General features: G+C 44.8%; 1 protein-coding gene and 1 long non-coding RNA gene across 3 annotated transcripts in view; one reads left to right on the plus strand and one right to left on the minus strand.

Annotated features, from left to right (window-relative positions):
• The first annotated feature begins 815 nt into the window (after positions 1–815).
• CD40 (CD40 molecule) lies at positions 816–15,493 on the plus strand. Of its 2 annotated transcripts, XM_072632387.1 has the most exons (9): positions 816–1,466; positions 7,577–7,655; positions 8,005–8,130; positions 8,485–8,631; positions 9,570–9,663; positions 12,610–12,677; positions 13,122–13,208; positions 13,351–13,379; positions 14,431–15,493. In XM_072632387.1, the coding sequence occupies exons 1-9, from the start codon at positions 1,425–1,427 to the stop codon at positions 14,575–14,577; spliced, it is 819 nt and encodes a 272-aa protein (XP_072488488.1). In that variant the 5' UTR covers positions 816–1,424; the 3' UTR covers positions 14,578–15,493. The 2 variants fall into 2 exon arrangements, with proteins under 2 accessions (XP_072488488.1, XP_072488489.1); XM_072632388.1 differs by lacking the exon at positions 13,122–13,208 and having other exon boundaries at positions 908–1,466.
• The window catches only part of LOC140519429 (uncharacterized), a 31,258-nt gene continuing 22,130 nt past the window's right edge, over positions 9,498–18,625 (minus strand). The window contains exons 2-3 of the long non-coding RNA XR_011972207.1: positions 16,157–16,275; positions 9,498–9,729 (exon numbers count right to left, since the gene is read on the minus strand). This is a non-coding gene — a long non-coding RNA (uncharacterized lncRNA). The remainder of the gene's footprint in view (positions 9,730–16,156; positions 16,276–18,625) is intronic.

Raw genomic sequence — 18,625 nt, forward strand, 5'->3', positions numbered from 1 at the left:
TTTGTGTGTGACAGTTTTTGAATGGCACTTTCTCTGAACATGGGGTGGGCGGGAGTCTCTTTTTGGGCTTGTCTAAAGTCACCAGAAGTCCAGCAGAACCAGGCTTGGATCCCAGATTTTCTAACTCTCACTTGGGGATTCTTGTAGGAGGAATAAGGTTTTACAAGATTTTGAAACCACAGATTTGGGGAGGTGAGGAATAGAGATTTTGTAAACCTGTGTGTAATGCAAAGATCACTGGATTTCAAATGAGATGTTCTGCCTTGGATTTCTTGATCTTAGGCAAAATTCCTTCCCTTCTGGGCTTCTATTTTTTTCCCCTTAAAATGAAGGTGGTAAATACATTTTGCATGCTCTCTGCTACAGAAATATAAACAATGACTATATTCTTGATTGTTAAAAGAAAGTCTGGAGTTGGAACGGGGAGGTGGTGACTACATAATCCTTAAAGTCCCTTAAAACACTCATAATACTAGGAAGAAAGAATGGTGAAATCTATTCTTTATAGCTTCTGAATCTTTCAGTAAGTGTGTATTAACTACCTACTGTGTGTCAGGCATCAGGCTAGGAGGTGAGGGCACAAGGACAAGTCCTTTCTCTTTGAGGAGCAAGTGGGAGTCAGGAAATCTGGCATCAGGCCTAGTCCCGCCGAGGACTCCTGAGTCAAGTTCTCTGTTTTGTAAAATGGCAGTAACTTTGACACTAGGATTGTTAAGTGCTGCTGAAATAATATGAACTATGGTTGGTCTTCCTGTCAGTTTCGGTCTTACAGTTGGGACAGAGAAGCGCTTCTCCCTACCCTCCCAGGTCCCTCATTTAGCCTGGAATTTCCTTAGGAATGAAAGAGAAACTCAGCTTGGGAAACTCCTTTCCTTGCCAACACCCCCGCTCTCCTCTCAAGCTGCATTTCTCCCAGGGGACTTCCTCTAGAAAAGCTGGCAGAGAGCCCAGAGGGCGGGGGGGAACAGACTTTCAGTTCTGTCGGCTCGGTGGACCGTGGTGGGGGTGGAGCAGGGTTGCGCCCCTAACCAGAGGGTCTCCAGGCCCACGGGCGAGTCTCAATTCAGGGCTCTTATAATCCTTGGAGTACAGACAGGATACCTCTTTCCTGCCTTTCCTGCCCTCTGGGATTTCACTACAGGAGTTGGAAGGAAGAGGAGAGAAGCTCAGGGTGCTAGGAAAAGAGTCTTCTCAACTGGATCTCGGAAAACTGTCCTAGCCCAGAATATCCACGGGAAAGACTCAATTGAGGTGCGTCCAGGGGACTCTCCGGGCTTCTAGTTCTCCCGCCAACATCATTAACGATTGACTCGAGGTGGCCAGCCCATGTTATGGGTGGAGCTTCCCTGTGGTGTGTACGGGATTATTAAAACGCCGGCTACGGGTCACTCTCACCTGCCTTGGAGCTCTCATCCAGTCCAGCCATGATCCTGTTCTGTCTGCTGGGGGCCTGCGTTTTCACCGCTGTGAGTTGATTTCCTACCCCTTCATTCCCCTTCTCCTTCCCTGGAGGCCTGGCTGGGATCTAAAACTTGGGATGAGATGGAAAGAAGAGCAGGGCTTTTTGGAGAGGGCTCACCCATCTAGCCATAGTCTGGATCCTAGGGGATCCTGAAAGGTGCTCCCTTTACGCCTCAGTTTCTTCCTCTGTGAAATGAGGATAATAGACTCTCTGAGGTTCCTCCTTCACCAGACCATTTACCAGAACATTTGAGTTACTTTCTTGAGATCAACTAATGAAAGATGGGGAGAAGCTGAAAGTTGAACATAAGGGAGAGAGAGAGGGTAGGGGAAGGGAAATGACCTGGTGGCAGAAGACAACTCTCCTTATTTATGGGGAGTGAGCTGTGGGTCACCCCACTAACTGCCAGACAATAGGTCATTTATCCATGGTCTGCTCCTTGCAGAAAGCTTTAAGGGTCTGAGGAAATCAGTGTCTTAGTAGAGCTGAATCAATTCATCCCACATTCCTTGAGTTTGTATTATGTCCAGTTCAGTCCAGAGTTTTTGTGTGAGTTCTATCACTGACACGTCAAAGAGAAAGAGGGGAGACAGCCTCTCAGTTGGCACAGAACTAGGCCCTGGGAGTCTGTGTTCTGGCTTAAACCCCTGGGACTGGCTGACTAAAGAATTGAGGAGGTTACAGATAGGTTGTATCTAGGCCAGAAAGGAAATGGAATAGAATAGGAAGAGGTGGAATAAGACCAGTTTCCTGTCCCTTTGCTCATATTACAGGATGCTGTTGCATCTGGTAACATGGTCATGGGATCCTCCATAACGTGGGGGGAATCTTATCAGTGCTTCCCTTCTGTGCTCTTTCTGGGGATAGAGGGAAGGATAGATGAAGAGTTGAAACTCCTTAGAGAAGGGGCAGGGGGAGACACAGCAGGCAAGGCTACCACATCTTTATAGGACCCCTGCTCTGGTCGCAGGGGAAATGCCCAGGGAAATACCCTATGATCCCTAACTCAAAGAAATGGACACAATTTGAGGGATGGCATCAGGGGATTAAATTAAACAAATCATTGGGAATTGTTTTTTGAACTGAGAATCCTGGAATGTTTGATTTGAAAGGGGTTCAGAAAACAGAATGCCAAAATTGGAAACAGTAGAATAGAGAATATCAGAACTGGAAGGGATTTTAGAGGGAAGTACAAAATCAGTGGAAGAGATATTAAATTTGGAATCAGACACCCAAGTTCAAATCCCTGATCTGTCTCTTAGAACCTGTGTGACCTTGAGCAATTCATTTCACCCCTCTATCCCTCAATTTCTTCATAAGAATGAAGGGGTTAGACTAGATCTATTTCTAAAATCCATGTCAAATATCTTTGATCCTATGAACATATAATGTCAGAACTGGAAGGACCTGTAGAATACAAAACATCAGAATTTCCTAGTTCTTAGACCACACCATGACAAGGACCTAAGCTTTATGAAATGGTAGAGTTGGAAAGGACCTTAGAGACTGTTTTAGTTCAACTGTTGCAATTGACAAAAGAGGAAACTGGGGCTCAGTGATATGAAGTGACTTGCCCACATTGAATTAGGCAAAGGCTTCTTCCTCTCAACCATACTGTCTCTCAGAGGGGACTTCAGTACTGCCCCAGGATGATGGTGTCTCTCTGAAGCTTTCTCTGTCTCTCTCTCTGTCTCTCTGTCTTTCTCTCTGTCTGTCTCTCTCTCTCTGGCGCGCGTGCGCGCACACACACACACACACACACACACACACACACACACACACACTCTGAAACTCAGAACTGCCCAAGCATATCACTGGGGAATTTATAAAGAGCCACGCCCCTCTCAGTTTTTTGGATAGTTCCTCATTTTGGAGGTTGGGAATTCCCCTTGTACCTGGTCTGCTGTGTTGTGTCCCCCCCCCATAACTTCCCTCCTGTTACGCACCCCATTTCACTCAGTTGGGGGGGAGGGGGGAGTTGTCAGTGAACTGTAAAACTCTAGAGTGAATAAACAAGCCTAGGAGGATTGCTGGGAAGGAGTTGGGTTCCTGATGGGAGAGGAAGGGGAAAGCCACTTCTGCTTCCCTCACTTTCATTTTCACTGAGCACAAAAGTTAAGAGGGCAAATAGAGATATAGAGAACGGAGGATGAAGCCAGAGGTGGAAGAAAGAGCTTTTGTGGAAGGGACCACATGGGGGGAAGAGGCTGGTAGAAAGGTAGTGAAGTGTAGTAGGGTCAGGCTCACTAACCCCTCATTCCAAGTTTTGCCACTGGGCAAGGGCTGAGCTCCCCAAAATAGGGAGAAGAATTCTTTAGCCATGTGCACTTGAGAGTATTTTGTAATAGGTTGGTCACAGGTTCACTGGAGATGGGTTTCTCTTCTATTTTATGATGGAGTTAATGATATTGGTTACTGGACTGAAGAGCACTAGACTTGGAGTCAAAAGTCCCAGATTCTGGGCTCAGATGCAAAACTTGCTAGCTATGTGATCTTAAGTAAATCATGTCCACACTTCAAGCCTCAGTTTGCTCATCTATATAAAAGAGATACTAATACTGGCACTAAAGGGCTTTGCAAAACTGCAAACTGTGAAAGTCCTATGTAACTGTGACCTGTTATTTTAGTGGTAATTCTCCTGTGTTACAGTATAAAGAGCACTGGATTTAGGGTTAGAAAACAGGGGTCCCCATTCTGCTTTTGCTACTTATTATCTATGTGACCTTGGGCAAATTACTGAATTTCTTTGGACTTCAGTTTCTTCTTTGAGTCTCAGTTTCCTCCTCTGTAAATGAAGGAGTTGAATTAAATGATCCCTAAAGTGCCTTCTAACTGGATCTAATGGGGTGTGTGTGTGTGTGTGTGTGTGTGTGTGTGTGTGTGTGTGTGTGTGTGTGTGTGTGTATGTGTAGCTGAAATGACCATTGTATGGTAAGAGCCATAGGCTGTTGTATTTTAGGGGGCCTACTTAGGCTGGAAGGCTTGACTAGCTATTTTCCCATTTGGGGTGCTGTGTACTTTCCTAAATTTCAGAGACTTAGAGTATTACTGAATGGCAGCCTTCCAATCCACTAAAATTCAGGACTATCTGCTTGTATGGGGTTTTTGTCATTGAGGTAATTTTTTAATATTAATTATAGCATGTCTTGAATTTTTTATTTACATTTTCAGTTTCATAAGATAGACATAAAATTCTGTGTTTAGGTCTAAAAACTCACCTATACCAATATAAAATGGGGGATATGGGGCCAGACTCTTGTTCATGAAAATTACCTGGGAGTTTTAGTTGGCTGAAAGCTCGATATGAATCAATAGTATGATTCTGAAACAGGAAAGTCATGTGCATCCCACTTGTTTGCCTGGTCAGCCCTCATCTGAAGCATTATGTTTTGTCCCCATGGATACCTATACCGTATTTTAGGAGCAATGTTGGCAAACTTGAGTGTCTAGAGGAAGGCAACCAACATGAAAAGACTCAAAACTGTATCAGTGGAGGAAAGGGAACCAGCATTTATAAAGCACCTACTATGGTGCCAGGCAGCAAGGTAGGTGCTACTTATTTCTCCATTTTACAGCTGAGGGAAACAAACATTATATATCCCAGGATCACAAAACTAGTAACTGTCTGAGGCTGAGTATGAACTCAGGTCTTCCTGACTCCAGGCCAACTGAACCACCAACTGGCTCTTGAGATTGAAAGAACTGGGGAGAAAGACTTGGATGGAGAATGGATTTTATCAGGGTCATGATGGCTTTCTTTAAATACTGTACCTTAAGGATTATCATGTGAAGAGGGATTAAACTCAACAAGGTAGCCTAGTGGTTAGAGTGTGGGACCTAGCATGAGGCAGATCTGAGTTCCAATATGACCTCAGACACTTAGAATCTGTGTGACCCTGGGAAAGTCATTTAATCTCTCTCAGACCTAATTTTCTCAACTGTAAAATGGGGATGATAATAATATTTACCTCCCAGGGTTGTTGTAAGGATAAATAATATTTATAAAGTGTTTTGTTCTCATTATATTTTAGTTCCATATAAGGAAGAACTTCCTAACATAAAAGCTGTCCAACAGCGGAATGGACTGGCTCCTGTCACTGACTGGGTGCAAGCAGAAAATGATTGGTATTTGTGGAGATGCTTCAGAGGGGATCTCTGCCATTGACTGCTGGACCAAAAAATAAAGGAAGTGATACAGAATTAAAGGGTGTCCTTCTAGCCCAGGGATCCTCTGATGGCTGTATTTAGCCACCCACATTCTTACCCAGCCCCCTTCAGGATTGTCTACCCTGGGAGAAGGCTGAAGTTACTAGGGGGGGGCAAACATCTGCTGTGTACTCATCTGCTTTGTAAGCTGTTACTGAATCAGTCCTCTCAAGTTTGCTGTATAAGGTGCTGGGGGTTCTGCTACTGGCTGTAAAATGTCATTAATTGGCATACATATGTATTGTCTTGCTAGCTTTCCTGAAGGCCAGAGCTCACCTGCAACAAACTCAACCGACTTCAGTTGGGTCCAATAAAAGAATGTGGTAGTATTGGGGGTGAAAAAGACAGAGATAGACAGAGACATAGAGACAAAGACAGACTGAGACATAGTCAGAGACACAGAGACAAAAACAGACAGAGATAGACATAGAGACAAAGACAGACAGAGACACAAAGACAGACAGAGACAGGGACACAGAGATAGATGCAGAGACAAAGACTGACAGAGAAGGGACAGACAGAGACAGAGACAGATACAGAGATAAAGACAGGCAGAGACACAGAGACAAAGACAGAGAGACAGGGACAGACAGAGACAGAGAATAGAGGGAAGCAGGAAGCCATAATGAAAATGGACGTGTGGAAGATGGGCCTTGAAGACAATAATAAATGGAGAGAAGAGAAAGGGGTCCCTTGAGAGGCAGGATGGTGTAGGGGTAGAGTAGGAATAGACTGACTCATCAGGTAGGGAGTTTTCTGTCACTGGAAGTGTCTAAGCAGAGACTGGATAAGCCATTCCATTGTTCAGGGGAAAGATTACTAGACCAACAATTAGGAGAACAGGGTTTGACTTAGAATAAGTAGCAAAGCTGGGCCAGAATCTCAAGTCCTCTAACTCCACACTGAAGTACTCAGCTCCAACTTAGACCACTTCATTTGGTATTTTTAAGATAATGGGATTTAGGAGATCATCTCACTCAACCTCTCCCACTTTGCAAATAGGAAAACTGAGGTCCGGAGATGGTAAGTGATTTTCCCATGGTCACATAGGTGTCGGACTAGAATCTGAAAGTAGGTTCTTTGACTCTTACCATTACAATTGGCTGAAGCTGTAATGTGATTTTAAATGTGTGTGTGTATGTGTGTGTGTGTGTGTGTGTGGGGGGGTGCATCTGTGTTTTGGGGTCTGGGTCTGTGATTTCATCGGCTTACAGAGCTACAGATAATGAAACCCTAGGGGGCATGCTGGTAAACATTTAATAACTGGCTCTCCAGAAACCCAGGATGCACTTTTAAGTTTCATCTGGGTCAGTAACCTTTTCTCCCTCACTTTGTTAAGTCTAGATAAACATCAAGACAATAGGTCAAATCCTGAGGTTTCCTGTGTTGATTTTGGATATGTCTATGGTCACATTGAAAATTTAACTTTGTCAACAACACCCTTTTCCCTCTACCCATGCAGATAAGCCACTGTTCTGACCCTGGGTTTTAGAGCTGCCTGAGGCACTGAGGGATTCAGAGATTTGGCCACCCTCACTCTGCCAGTGATCAGAGGCCAAATGAGGAGAGGAACTCTCACTTGTAACCTCATGATTCAGACTCATTTAAGTCTCTTGAATAGTTCTAGTGTATGGAGGTCACTAAACTGTACATGAGGATCCTTATAGGCATTTATTGATTTAGAAAACCACCTATTAACATTATCTATGTTCCATTGTATTTTTATTTTATTTTGTTAAATATTTACCAATTGCATTTTAATCTAGTTCTGGTGGCTTTCAGGAGTATTACTGACACCTCTGATCTAAACTTTTCAGGCCAGATAGTTGTCATTCCTGTAATTCGAGGCAGGCAGCTAGTCTGATGGTTTTTCCAAATTTGAGAATCTTGTGATTTGTCTCTTTTCAGGTCCATATGAAACCATCCATTTCTTGTGAGGCAAACCAGTACTTGGTGAATGGGATCTGCTGTGAGAAATGCTCTCCAGGTATATGAAAATGTGACTAGGCTAGGAAATAGGAGACCTGGATTCAAATTTTGACCCTAATACTTACTAGTCATGTGACTTTGGACACATATATACATATATTGTAATGTGTGCTAATCATATGATCCCCCCATTCCTCAGTTTCCTCATCTCTAAAGTAGGTACAATGATATGCTTAGTACAGTGCTCAACATATAGTAGGCACTTAATCCTTATGGACTGATTGAATGACAGTAGGACCTACCTTCTAGGGCCTGTTGTGAGAAAAGTGCTTTGTAAACCTCAGTGTGTTATAGAAATGTGAGGTTCTGGCCTGGCTGGAACTTTCTCTTCTCTTGACATCTTCCAGGAACAAAGCTGGTTGCTGATTGCAGTGAGGTCACTGAAACCCAGTGTGAGCCTTGCCAAGAGGGAGAGTTCCAATCTTCCCAGAACCATGATAAATACTGCCATCAACACAAATACTGCGATCCTAGTATGTTGAGAGAGTGGTGGTGGTGATGGTGGTGGTAGGGATAGTGGTGGTGTTGGTGGGGATGGTGGTGGGGATGGTGGTGGGGATGGTGGTGGTAGGGATAGTGGTGGTGTTGGTGGGGATGGTGGTGGTGATGGTGCTAGTGGTGGGAATGGTGGTGGTGATGGTGATAGTGGTGATGATGGTGGTAGTGGGGATGATGGTGATGGTGGGGAACCAGGGGAAAGGGAGAGGGCATGTGTCCCACTGTACCTGTGCTTGTGGGTTAGTGGATTCTCAGGCAGGAAAGAGCTGGGTGTGGAGATCTCACACTTTTCCTCTCATCACTGGCCCTTCACTGCCCTCTCTGCTTAGATATGCACCTCAAGATTCAGGTGGAAGGCTCCTCAGAAAAGGACACTATCTGCATCTGCACAGATGATTTTCACTGTGCAACTCCAGAGTGTGAGTCCTGCAACAGCCATAGCCCTTGCCCACCAGGTTTTGGTGTCAAGACAGCTGGTGAGTGTCCCTACTCAGAGACTGCCTCAGTTTCCTCCTTCATGAAATAAGGAGGTTCAGCTAGATGGTCTCTAAGCTCTTCCAGCTCTGACATTGTGTATTCCAAAGTCTCTTCCAGATCTGATATTCTATATTCTAAGGTCTCTTTCATATCTAATATTCTAGTCCAGGAAGTATGGGGAGAGTGAGGGAGACAGATCAGGACCAAAGCTGAGGAGGGAAAAGCTATTTTTCACCTCTTCTATCTGCATTTAGTCGGACAATTCCCACTTTCCATTCCTGTTACTTCTTCCAAAGAAAGGAAAGGAATCGGGATGGGGAGGAGAGGTCCTCAGACCCTAGATTGGCACCATCCAGCAGGGACTAGATGTCTTCCATTGTCTCCCTTGCCAGAAGTTCCAGTCATTCCCAGCTCCAGGACAAGAGAAAGGGGCAGGAAGGGAGGTTTCGAAGTTCTCCTGCAGGATGCAACTGGAGAACAAGGACAGGTCAGCTGGTGTCAGGCTTACTCCTGACCCTTGCTCTTGAATGGCCATTCATTCCATAGGCCAAAGGAGCCTGAGTTAATAACCTTCCAGACCTACCTCAAGGGGACAGCCTCAGGGGCCTTTCCTCTCTGATTAAAGGACTGGAGGGCAGAGAAATGAACTCTCCCCAAGGCCTCTCTATATAAAGGGCTCAAGCTTTCCCAGCTAACATCATTTACCATCAGCTGCTCTGCTTGGTTTCATTCCAAGAACTTCATAACCCCGGTGCTGAGTATGCTCTGCCCTCCCATCCATGTTTCAGCTTCCTTTTTATGTATTCTCTTCCCCTATTAAGATAGTAAGCCCCTTGAGGGCTGGTGCTTAGCACAGCGCCTGGTATATAATAGACAATAAATGTTTATTGGTTCTTAATGTCTATGACAGCCATTCTGCTCTCTTCTCTTTTCCCAGGCACAGGTTCTGCTGACACCGTCTGTGAACGTTGTGAGAAAGGCTTTTTCTCCAATGTGTCATCTACTTCTGAAAAGTGCCACCCCTGGACCAGGTACTGGGCCCCGGAGTATTCATTCACCTGGGGCCGTGCTTCCTGGGCCTTATGTCCATGGCATGCCTGGGAAATTGAAAAGCTATATTATTGTACATGAAGGCCTTTCTCTCCCATCCTTCCTAGTCATCCACTGGGGCGGCTGTGCATCTTTTAGCACACCCATATTTTCAACTAGAAAAGAAGACCAACAGCTCATCTACATTTTTCAAGGTTGATAAAGAACTTTCCTTTGTGAAGCAGTTAATAGGAGGATAATAGTAACAATAACATAAAGAATAACAGCTAATTTCTGTAACATCTTAAGGTTTATAAAGTGTTTGTATATTATTTGATTTGATGCTGACAATAACCATGCAGATATTATTATTGTCTTCATTTTACAGATGAGAAAATGGAGGCAGGGAAAGGTTAAGTGGTTTGCCCAGGGTCTTGCAGCTAGTGCCTGTTTGAGAATGATTCTCCTCATGTTATAGATGTGGATGCTGAGTCTAGAGAGGTTGAATGACGTACTTGCTCAAGGTCAGTCAAGTAAGCATTAGAGTTGGGACCCAGACCTATGTCTTTTTACTCCAAGTCCAGTTATATCAGATTGCTTCTCCTCATACCAACTTTCTACTCTGCCTTTCTATACAGACTTTCTTCCTTTTTCTCCCTCTCTCTATCCCTTCCTCCATTCCTTCCTTTCTTCTGTCCCTCCCTCCTTCCTTCTTCTCCTTTCTTCCTTCCCTCCTTCCCTCCTTCCTCCCTCCTTTCCCTCCTTTCCTTCCTTCCTTGATTCCCTCCCTCCTTCCATATATCCTTCCTTCCATTCATCCTTCCCTCCCTTTTTTTTCTTTGCTTCCTTCCTTCCTTCCCTCTTTCCTTTCCTTTTTCTTCCCTCTCCCCTCTTCTCTCCACCATAACCACCCCCTTACCCATACTTTATTTTTCTGTTCACAAAATAGCAAAAGTTTGAGAGGAATTCAGACATTCAGGGTATACCCAAAACATTTTCACGACACACCTATGTGTTCAAGTGTTGTGACTGAGTAACAATGGCCCAGAAAACAGCAGCAGTCCCTAGTGAGGAAGCGCCTCCTAATCCAACTAAGTCTTCTGCATTTGTCATTCTGGCTTAGCTGTCTCCCCTCCCAGCATCTCATCCTGGGGTTATTAAGTGGAAGGAGCACTGGATTTGGTGTTAGAGCACCTGCATGTAACCTTCCTGGATCTCAGGAATTTCCTAAACTATGATCACCTATGACCCTTCCTGGACGGAGAATCACAGAGATTTGCAAAAATTTTCATGGAGATTGTAAGATTTCAATCTGGCAGGGAACTCAGATATCATTTTATCCAACTCTTTCATTTCTCAGGTGCAAACGCTATGCATCAGGGAGGCCACACAACTTGCCACATGCCATACAAGTTGTGGAAAGGCTGGGATTCAAACAGTCTGAATTCAGTACTTGTTCTATGACACCAGACTTCTTTGTTCTGATTCCTCCTTCTCCTTCACCCCCCAAGATCAGCTGGTCCCCATGGCTGCTGGTTATTCCTTTGTGGTCTCTGTCTCCATCTCTGTCTCTGTCTCTGTCTCTGTCTCTCTGCCTCCCCTCTCATGGCCAGGTTCTCATCAGCTCATAGACAGACTACTAGAGTGGTTTCCTAACTAGTCTTCCTGCCTTTCATGTCCTTTTCCCTTCTATTCTGCACAAGCCCCAGATTCATCTTCTGAAAAACACTCATTTTTATCTTGAAACCGATCAAACACTGCCAGGGGCTTCTTGTTGGATAATGAATCAAGTCTGAACTCCTCTGCCTGGCCCTTTATAATAATGCCTGCCCAACTTTATTTCCCATAACTCTCCAGGACTTAGAACACTAATGACAATAGCCCACATTCTTATAGTTCCTGCAAGGTCTGCAATACATTTTTCTTTCCCCAAAATCCTGAGAGGCGTGGTGTGCAAATATGATTGTACCCATTTCACAGATAGGAGGAAGCAGGCCTTAAGAGGGGAGAGTTGACAGGCCTCATAAACATCAGTGCTGGTCTAGTGTTCTTTCCTCTGTCCTCTGCCTTCTCTCCACACAGTTGCTCACTGCCTGATGCAGCATTCCTGTAGACATGTCTGCTTTTGTTTCTGTTGTTTATGGTGCAGTCAGAAGAGCACTCAGTTTGAAACTGGAGGATCCAAGGCCTTGTTCTGTCTCTCACTTCTCTGAACCTATTTCCTTATTTGTAAAACAAAGGGGTTGGACTAGATGACTTTCGAGGTCCCTTCTGGTTCTTAATTTGTGATTTTATAATATAATAGAGTATTCTGACCTAGAATACACCTTCTTCCCTAAATCTGTCCAAATTCTATCCATTCTTTAAGATGCAGATCAAATCTCACCTCTCTCTGAAAGCCTTTCCTGACTACATCATCCTTTTTCCTCTCTCCTTTTCTGAACTTTCTAGCACTCATGGTCCATACATTAGCACTTAGATCATGCACTGTTCTGTACAGTGTGGTCTAGTGGGTGGAGCTCTGGACTTGGAGTCAGTCAAGAGACCTAGAATTCATCTATGAATTCTGGTTCTGATGCTTGTCCTTTGGGCAAATCACTGAAAGTCTTTGTGACTCAGATTTCTCATCTGCAAAATGGGGACAATAATCCCAGTGCTACCTACCTTACAAGGCTGTTGTGAGGGAAATGCTGAGCAGGGTTATCACTGTTTTTGAATTGAATCATGCATTAATTAAGGTTGCTTTCCCTACTTAGTTTTAAGCTCCTTGAGTTCAGGGACCACAGTTATCCCTTGCACAGAGGAGCAGGGTCTTATTGATTGATCTGATTCCCCCAATTCTGGCCTTGAAGCCACATGAGCTGGAAAAACTTAATCTCTCTCTCTCTGTCTCTCTCTCTCTCTTTCTCTCTCTCTCTCCCTGTGTGTTTGTTCTTATGTCTATCCAGGTGCAAAGCCACAGGACTGGTGGAAATTCAGGAGGGGACAGATAAAACAGATGTGCTCTGCCAAGATGGTAATTATGGATGGACAATGGCAGAAGACAAAAGCTAGATTTGGGGTGGGGTACTGGAAGGGATGAGGTAGATATTGGAGTTATGTGTCAGCAAAGAGTAGAAAGGTAGAGACAGTGGAAAGAACCTTTCACGTAAAAGTCATGAGACCTGGTTCTACTCCTTGGTTCTGCCAGTTATTAGCTATGTGACTGTGAATGAGTCATTTTACTTCTCTATGCCACCGATTCCTCATCAGTAATATGAGGGGTTTGGACCAGTTAATCACTAAGTCTTATTCCAGATCAGATGTTTTAGCATTCTGTGTGACAGAAAAGATTCTGAGTGGGGGTGGAGTGTGGAGGGGATGGGGCAGTGGACCAGGGATGGGAAAAGTGGGAAAAATAAAAGGTTCTAAGGAATGGGAGATGCTTGGGGAGGTTTTTCTCAAGTCCCATTTTCCCCAGGTCCCAAATCTCGAATGGGTCTCGTCGTGCTGATCCCCATCGCAGCAGTAATTTTCTTTGTTATCATAGGCTTGTTGCACTGGAGATGTGAGTCTGGGGTCAGACTGAGTGGTGGGAGGTTCTCCTGGGGAGAGGTGGGACCAAGACCCAAGGAGGGAAAGGAAAAGGCACAGGGTGAAGTCTCTCTTTCTTGACCTTAACATCTTTCTCCTCTAAATTTCCCATTCAGGTCTGGGTTTCAAGGAGCCAAAGAACAAGGTAGGTCATTTCCTGAGCTAGTTTTATTTCCTGAGATCTAGACAGGGTTCAGCAGACTGGAAGAAGAGAGAGTGAGTCACTGACATCCACATTTGGACAGCAAGAATTGGCTTCCCTTTCCATCGTCATGGCCAGTGTCCTCTCATTACTTGGATAAGAGCCACCCAGGGAGGCTTATTTTTTTCTTGTGCCTCAGAACTTGGTTGTTAGCGCCCTCCTGGTGAAGCAGAAAGCCCATACTAGACTGGGAATTGGGTGAACAGGGTATGAGTCTGGGCTCTGTGTGACCTTGGGCAGGTCCCTTCCCCTCTCCAGGCCTCAGTATCCTACTCTGTAAAATGCATTGTACTGCATCCTCTATAACTCTATGATTCCCTACTTATTCCTTCTCCTGGAGCTTGAACCTGACCTCCCTTCACAGCTGGTGGCAATCCAGGCATCAAGGTCTGGCAGCTAACATACCTGACTTTTTTCCAGTCTTCTGACAAGTCAGGTGCTTATGGTTTTTTCCCTAAGCCTCAGAGGTGGTAGCAAAGGCAGGATCTGGGGGAGGAGGAAAGAGAGGGCCTGTGGCTTTGTGGTAGGGGTAAAATGACTGGGATTTGGAGGCTGAAAACTTGGGTTCCAATCCTGGCTTTGTTGTGTTCTACTTATGTGATGTTGGCCAAGTCACTTAACACTTTGGGGCTTCATTTTTCTCCTTTTCAAAATGAAAAGGTTGGATTAGATCATCTCTAAGTACTTAATCACTCTAGAAGTTATGACCTTGGTTCCATCCCTCCTCCCTTTGAGGGTTAAAGACTATTGTGATTCATGGTATGGCCAGCAGGTGGCAGAAGGAGCCCAGGAAAGAAGCCTAGGATTCTGCTGGTCCCCATACCTTTACTGCATACTGGGGAGCACCTAGGGGGGAGCATGCACGTCCCTTCCTCCTTCACCTCCTCCTCTTACACCTCAGAGAGTTCAGCAGGATGCTCTTTCCTTGTTTTACAGGGGAAGAACTCTCTTTGTAAAGGCTGCTGGCCTCAACACGACTCTTTGTCCTGAACAGGTTCTCCAGGCAGAGAATATGGGCCTAAAACAACCCCAGGAGATTGACGAGGAGCCCCTCCCTGTGCAGGAGACCTTACTTCGGGGCCAGCCAGTCACCCAGGAGGATGGCAAAGATAGCCGCATTTCAGAACAAGAAGGACAGTGAGCCACCATGGGTGTCAGGGGCTGCCAGGGATTACTGAGGCTCAGGGCATCTTGAGGTGGGAGCAAAGCTCCAGAGTACAGAAAGCAGCATTACCAGCAGCTCCTGCTCTGGAGGCAGAGGGAGAGGTGGAGGAAGGACTGGGGGGCTGCCTGCTTCCTGTCTGACCCTGGAAGTGCAGTGACCTCAGAAGATCTTGAGACCCTTAGTAATGACTTTAACATTTCCAGGCCCCAGAGTTCCCCTCTTGACACTGTTGCCTTTGCATAAAGAGGGAGGAAAAGAGATAGTGGTCTAGTAATCAGAAAAGGAATTTCCATTGGCACAATCCCCCCATCTCTCACCCAAAGCCTCAACAGGGCATTCCTGGCATGTGGATACACATTGTCCACTAAGCACTTTTGATCCTAAGGCTGGTCCTTCTGACCCCTTCCATGCAGAACAGGGGAAGCATCTCTAGAATCCACTTCAAAGCCCAGGGGTCCTCCCACTGTCTCCTCTCCATCTTAGCCATGGTGTGAGTGGCTGTGCTGTTGCTTCTGGTTGCAGTAGTGCCCTGCTCCCCACCTTCAAGAAGGACATCAGGAAAAAAATATAACATCCCATTATATTCCTGCAGTACCAGCTGAGGGGGAGACCAGACAGGAGGAGCAGATGGAACAAGAGCCAAGGGAAGGGAGAAGTGAGGGGGGAGTAGTGGGAAGACTGCCTTAGCCCATACTGACTGGGCCAGAAATATAAGAAAGGTGTGGAGGTGATGGTCAGGCCAGAGTCAGTCTGTCTCTCTAAGTGTTATTTATGATCACTGAAAGGTGGGATTGGGGCTGGGGTGTGTACACACTGACTGGAATGGTATTGGGGTTGACATCTGTAAGTGGTATGGAGATTGATTAAATAAAACTTTGAGGTCCAATCAGAAGTCTTGATCTACTAATTGAGAAATCTTGATTTATATTCTAGGGTCCAGACCCATATAGGTTTAATAAAGGAGGTGGCTCAAGGTGTGTTTACAGACCTGGAATTATAGCCTGTTTGGAGAGGAAAAGTGAAAGGGATACAGAGTGGTGTATAGTGGACACTGGGTGGGGGGATCTGGCTCACGGTGTGGGGGAATTCCTGTTCCCTTGGTGAAGATGCTCACAAAAATCTAGAGTCACTGGCTCCACCCTGATAAATCCCTTTTGTGGCCTTGGACTCGCTACTGGAGGTGTTGGCTGTAAAGCCAACAGCATCCAGAAGGTGGCACTGAGGTCACATCCGTGGGCCCCTACTCTTCCCTAGTCTCTTAGTCTCCCCTTGTTCCTTAGCATCATAGGCTTTGGAACTGGCTAGGCCCTCAGAGACCTCCTAGTCCCATCTCTTCTTTGGACAATGGAAGAAGCTGTCCCAGAGAAAAAGGAGTGACTTGCTTATGGTCACACAGACAAGGGTAGCAGAGCCAATATTTAAAACAAGGGCTTTCGACTTTAAGTCCAATTTTTCTGTTTATTTATCTATTTATCTGTCTGTCTGTCTGTCTGTCTATCTATCTATGGAGTTCCTTGCCATTGAATAATTCAATTCGCCTTTGATCTCAACTTACCCATGCTTTGTGTCCATTTGAGTTCATCTCTATCTGAATCAGAGGATATGGTTTCAAATTCAAGCTCTTCCTCTTATTATCAGTCTGGCCTTGGGCACTCTAGGCCTCAGTTTCCTTCTCTGTAAAATGAAGAAGTTGGATTGAATGATCTCTATGGTACATTCCAGTTTGAAGTCATAGATCTCACTGATCCTCCTCTTCCCTTAGCTAATCCTCATCCCACAACAATCCTCCTCCTCCTCCAACCCCTGTTTTCTTCTTTCTTTTCCTACCCTCCCACTATCTATTCTTCCCCCCAAAAAAACTGGTGGGAGAAGTTTGGACCAAGTGGGTATGGGGGATGGGTGAACTGGAGTCCATTGAGGGGAGGGTAGCTAACTTCTGATTATTTCCCTCCCTTCTAAAATATGTGTCACAGCTGGGCCCTCTGGCACTATGTCTGGTTTCCTAGGGCAGCCTCAGTTATTAAAGACTCTGCCCCTGGGGATCTGTCTGCCCAAACAGCTCAGACACACAAAATTATGAATTTTCTTGCTGGGGGGTGGCCGAGTGGGAGGGAGAGAGAAATGCAATTTTAATTTGAAAAAGCAAAACTATGTGGGGAAGGGAAAGATATGGGGGAGGCAGGCAGCTTGGGAACTGGGATGAAGAAACCTGAAAGAAGGAAAGAGGGAGGGGCAAGAAGGAGAAGTTGCTGAGTCTGGGTCTGCCAGTCTGTGGGTCAAACCCAGAGGGCAGACCTCCAGCTTCCCTCCTTTTGATAGGTTAACTGTACAGTGGTGCAGCAAGGGAGGCTAGCCCAGGTCAGATACCACCATCTATTCTGGCAATAGATGCAGGACCTCAGCCGAGGTCCTTGACACCTCTAGGTTCAGAATCAAATCCTCTCCACTCTCCCCCCACTAAGAGCAGGGGCTTGGACTGGTCCATTAATTAAGGATTTTTGAGAGGGCAGTGGTCTTGTCCGGGTCCCTATTCCCATTTCATTTGATCTTCATGACAATCCTAAGAGGTGTTATCATTATCTCTATTTTGCAGATGAGGAAACTGAGGCTGAGTTACTTGCTGGGGGTCACACAGTTAAATAAATGTCCGAGCCAGGATTTGAACTCTAGTCACCATGCCACCTAGCTGCCTCTGGATATCTGCACATAGATCCCTCCCTCTATGGTACTTCTGCAGTGACTTTCTATGATTCTTGCCTATCTACCAGGCCTCTGCCAGTTGTTTCTTTTCTCTTCTTGTCTTCCTCAGGCTCCCTGTTCATGCCTCCATCTCTCCACTCATCTTCCTGCATTCTTCAGTTAGTACCTTTTTTTCTTCGTTGATGGACATCTCTCTTCCTTCTCTCCCTTGACCCTCTTGATTTACTTTCATGGAAGGCACTCAGTAAATGGTGAATGAGTAAGTCAAGTCTACAAACATTTATTAAGCACCTACTATATATGCCAGGCATTATGCTAAGCCCTGTAGATACAAAGAGAGACTGTAAAAACAGCCTCAGGAGGCTCACAATCTAGAGGGGAAGACAACATGGATATACCTATGTATGCAGTAACATAGATATAACATTTGTAGATAGAAGATATATACAGGGTAAAATTGAGGCAATCTTAGAGGGAAGGCACTAAAACTGAAGGAGACCAGGAAGGGCTTCTGGTGAAAAACATGCATGTGGAAACATAGCTATAGATGAGTAAATGATTTTGTTAAGCACTGTAAAGAACACCAAATTTGGGTATCACAAGACTTAGATTCAAGTCTCAGTTCTAATACAGATTATCTATATGACTGAGCAAGCCACGTAGACTTTTTGAGCCTCAATTTTCTCATCTGTAAAATGAGGGTGGTATTGTATGAATTATTTAGCTAAGAGGGTTATTGGAAAATCACTAGGCATCAGAGAAATGTAAATTGTTATTACTATCCCATCTTTTGTTTTCCCCAGTTTCTCACATTTATCTACCTACTATCTGCTCCAGCTCCCAGTTTTTTCTTCATTCCTTCTTTTCTACTCACTTAATTCCCAGCTTTTTTCCCTATTCCTTCTATTTCCCCAACCTTTCCCTTCTCTTTCAGAAACTTCCTTCCTTCCTTCTTCCCTTCCTTCATTTTACTGTGCTATTTTTAAGAGATACAAAAAATTAAAATTGTAATTTAATTAAGCAAATACATTAAGTATCTACATGTGTAGAGTATGGGGGATGGGCAAACTGGAGTCCATTGAGGAGTGCTCTGCCCTCAGAGTGTATATAGTCTAGTAGGAGAGGTAAGACATGTATATTTAAATATTTAAATAGATTCAATTCATCGATTGCCTATTATATGTGCAATATATATTCACTGGTTCATATTATATATGCAAAGTTGTGCTTGTGCCTTCAAAAATGAAAAAGGACCATATTCCTACTCTAGAACTTGCAGTCTAGTGAGGGGAATAAGACATAATAGTAATAGTTATTGTTATTA

Source organism: Notamacropus eugenii, chromosome 1 (genome assembly GCF_028372415.1).
Source record: "Notamacropus eugenii isolate mMacEug1 chromosome 1, mMacEug1.pri_v2, whole genome shotgun sequence".
Classification (NCBI taxonomy): Eukaryota; Metazoa; Chordata; class Mammalia; order Diprotodontia; family Macropodidae; genus Notamacropus; species Notamacropus eugenii.

What these genes read in the sequence shown, in the direction of transcription:
- CD40 (XM_072632387.1), top strand. Translation starts at nt 1,425, where the DNA reads ATGATCCTGTTCTGTCTGCTGGGGGCCTGCGTTTTCACCGCT. An exon ending in TTTTGGTGTCAAGACAGCTG is followed by an intron (nt 8,632 to 9,569) that starts GTGAGTGTCCCT and finishes CTCTTTTCCCAG; the next exon opens with GCACAGGTTCTGCTGACACC. An exon ending in TCAAGGAGCCAAAGAACAAG is followed by an intron (nt 13,380 to 14,430) that starts GTAGGTCATTTC and finishes TGTCCTGAACAG; the next exon opens with GTTCTCCAGGCAGAGAATAT.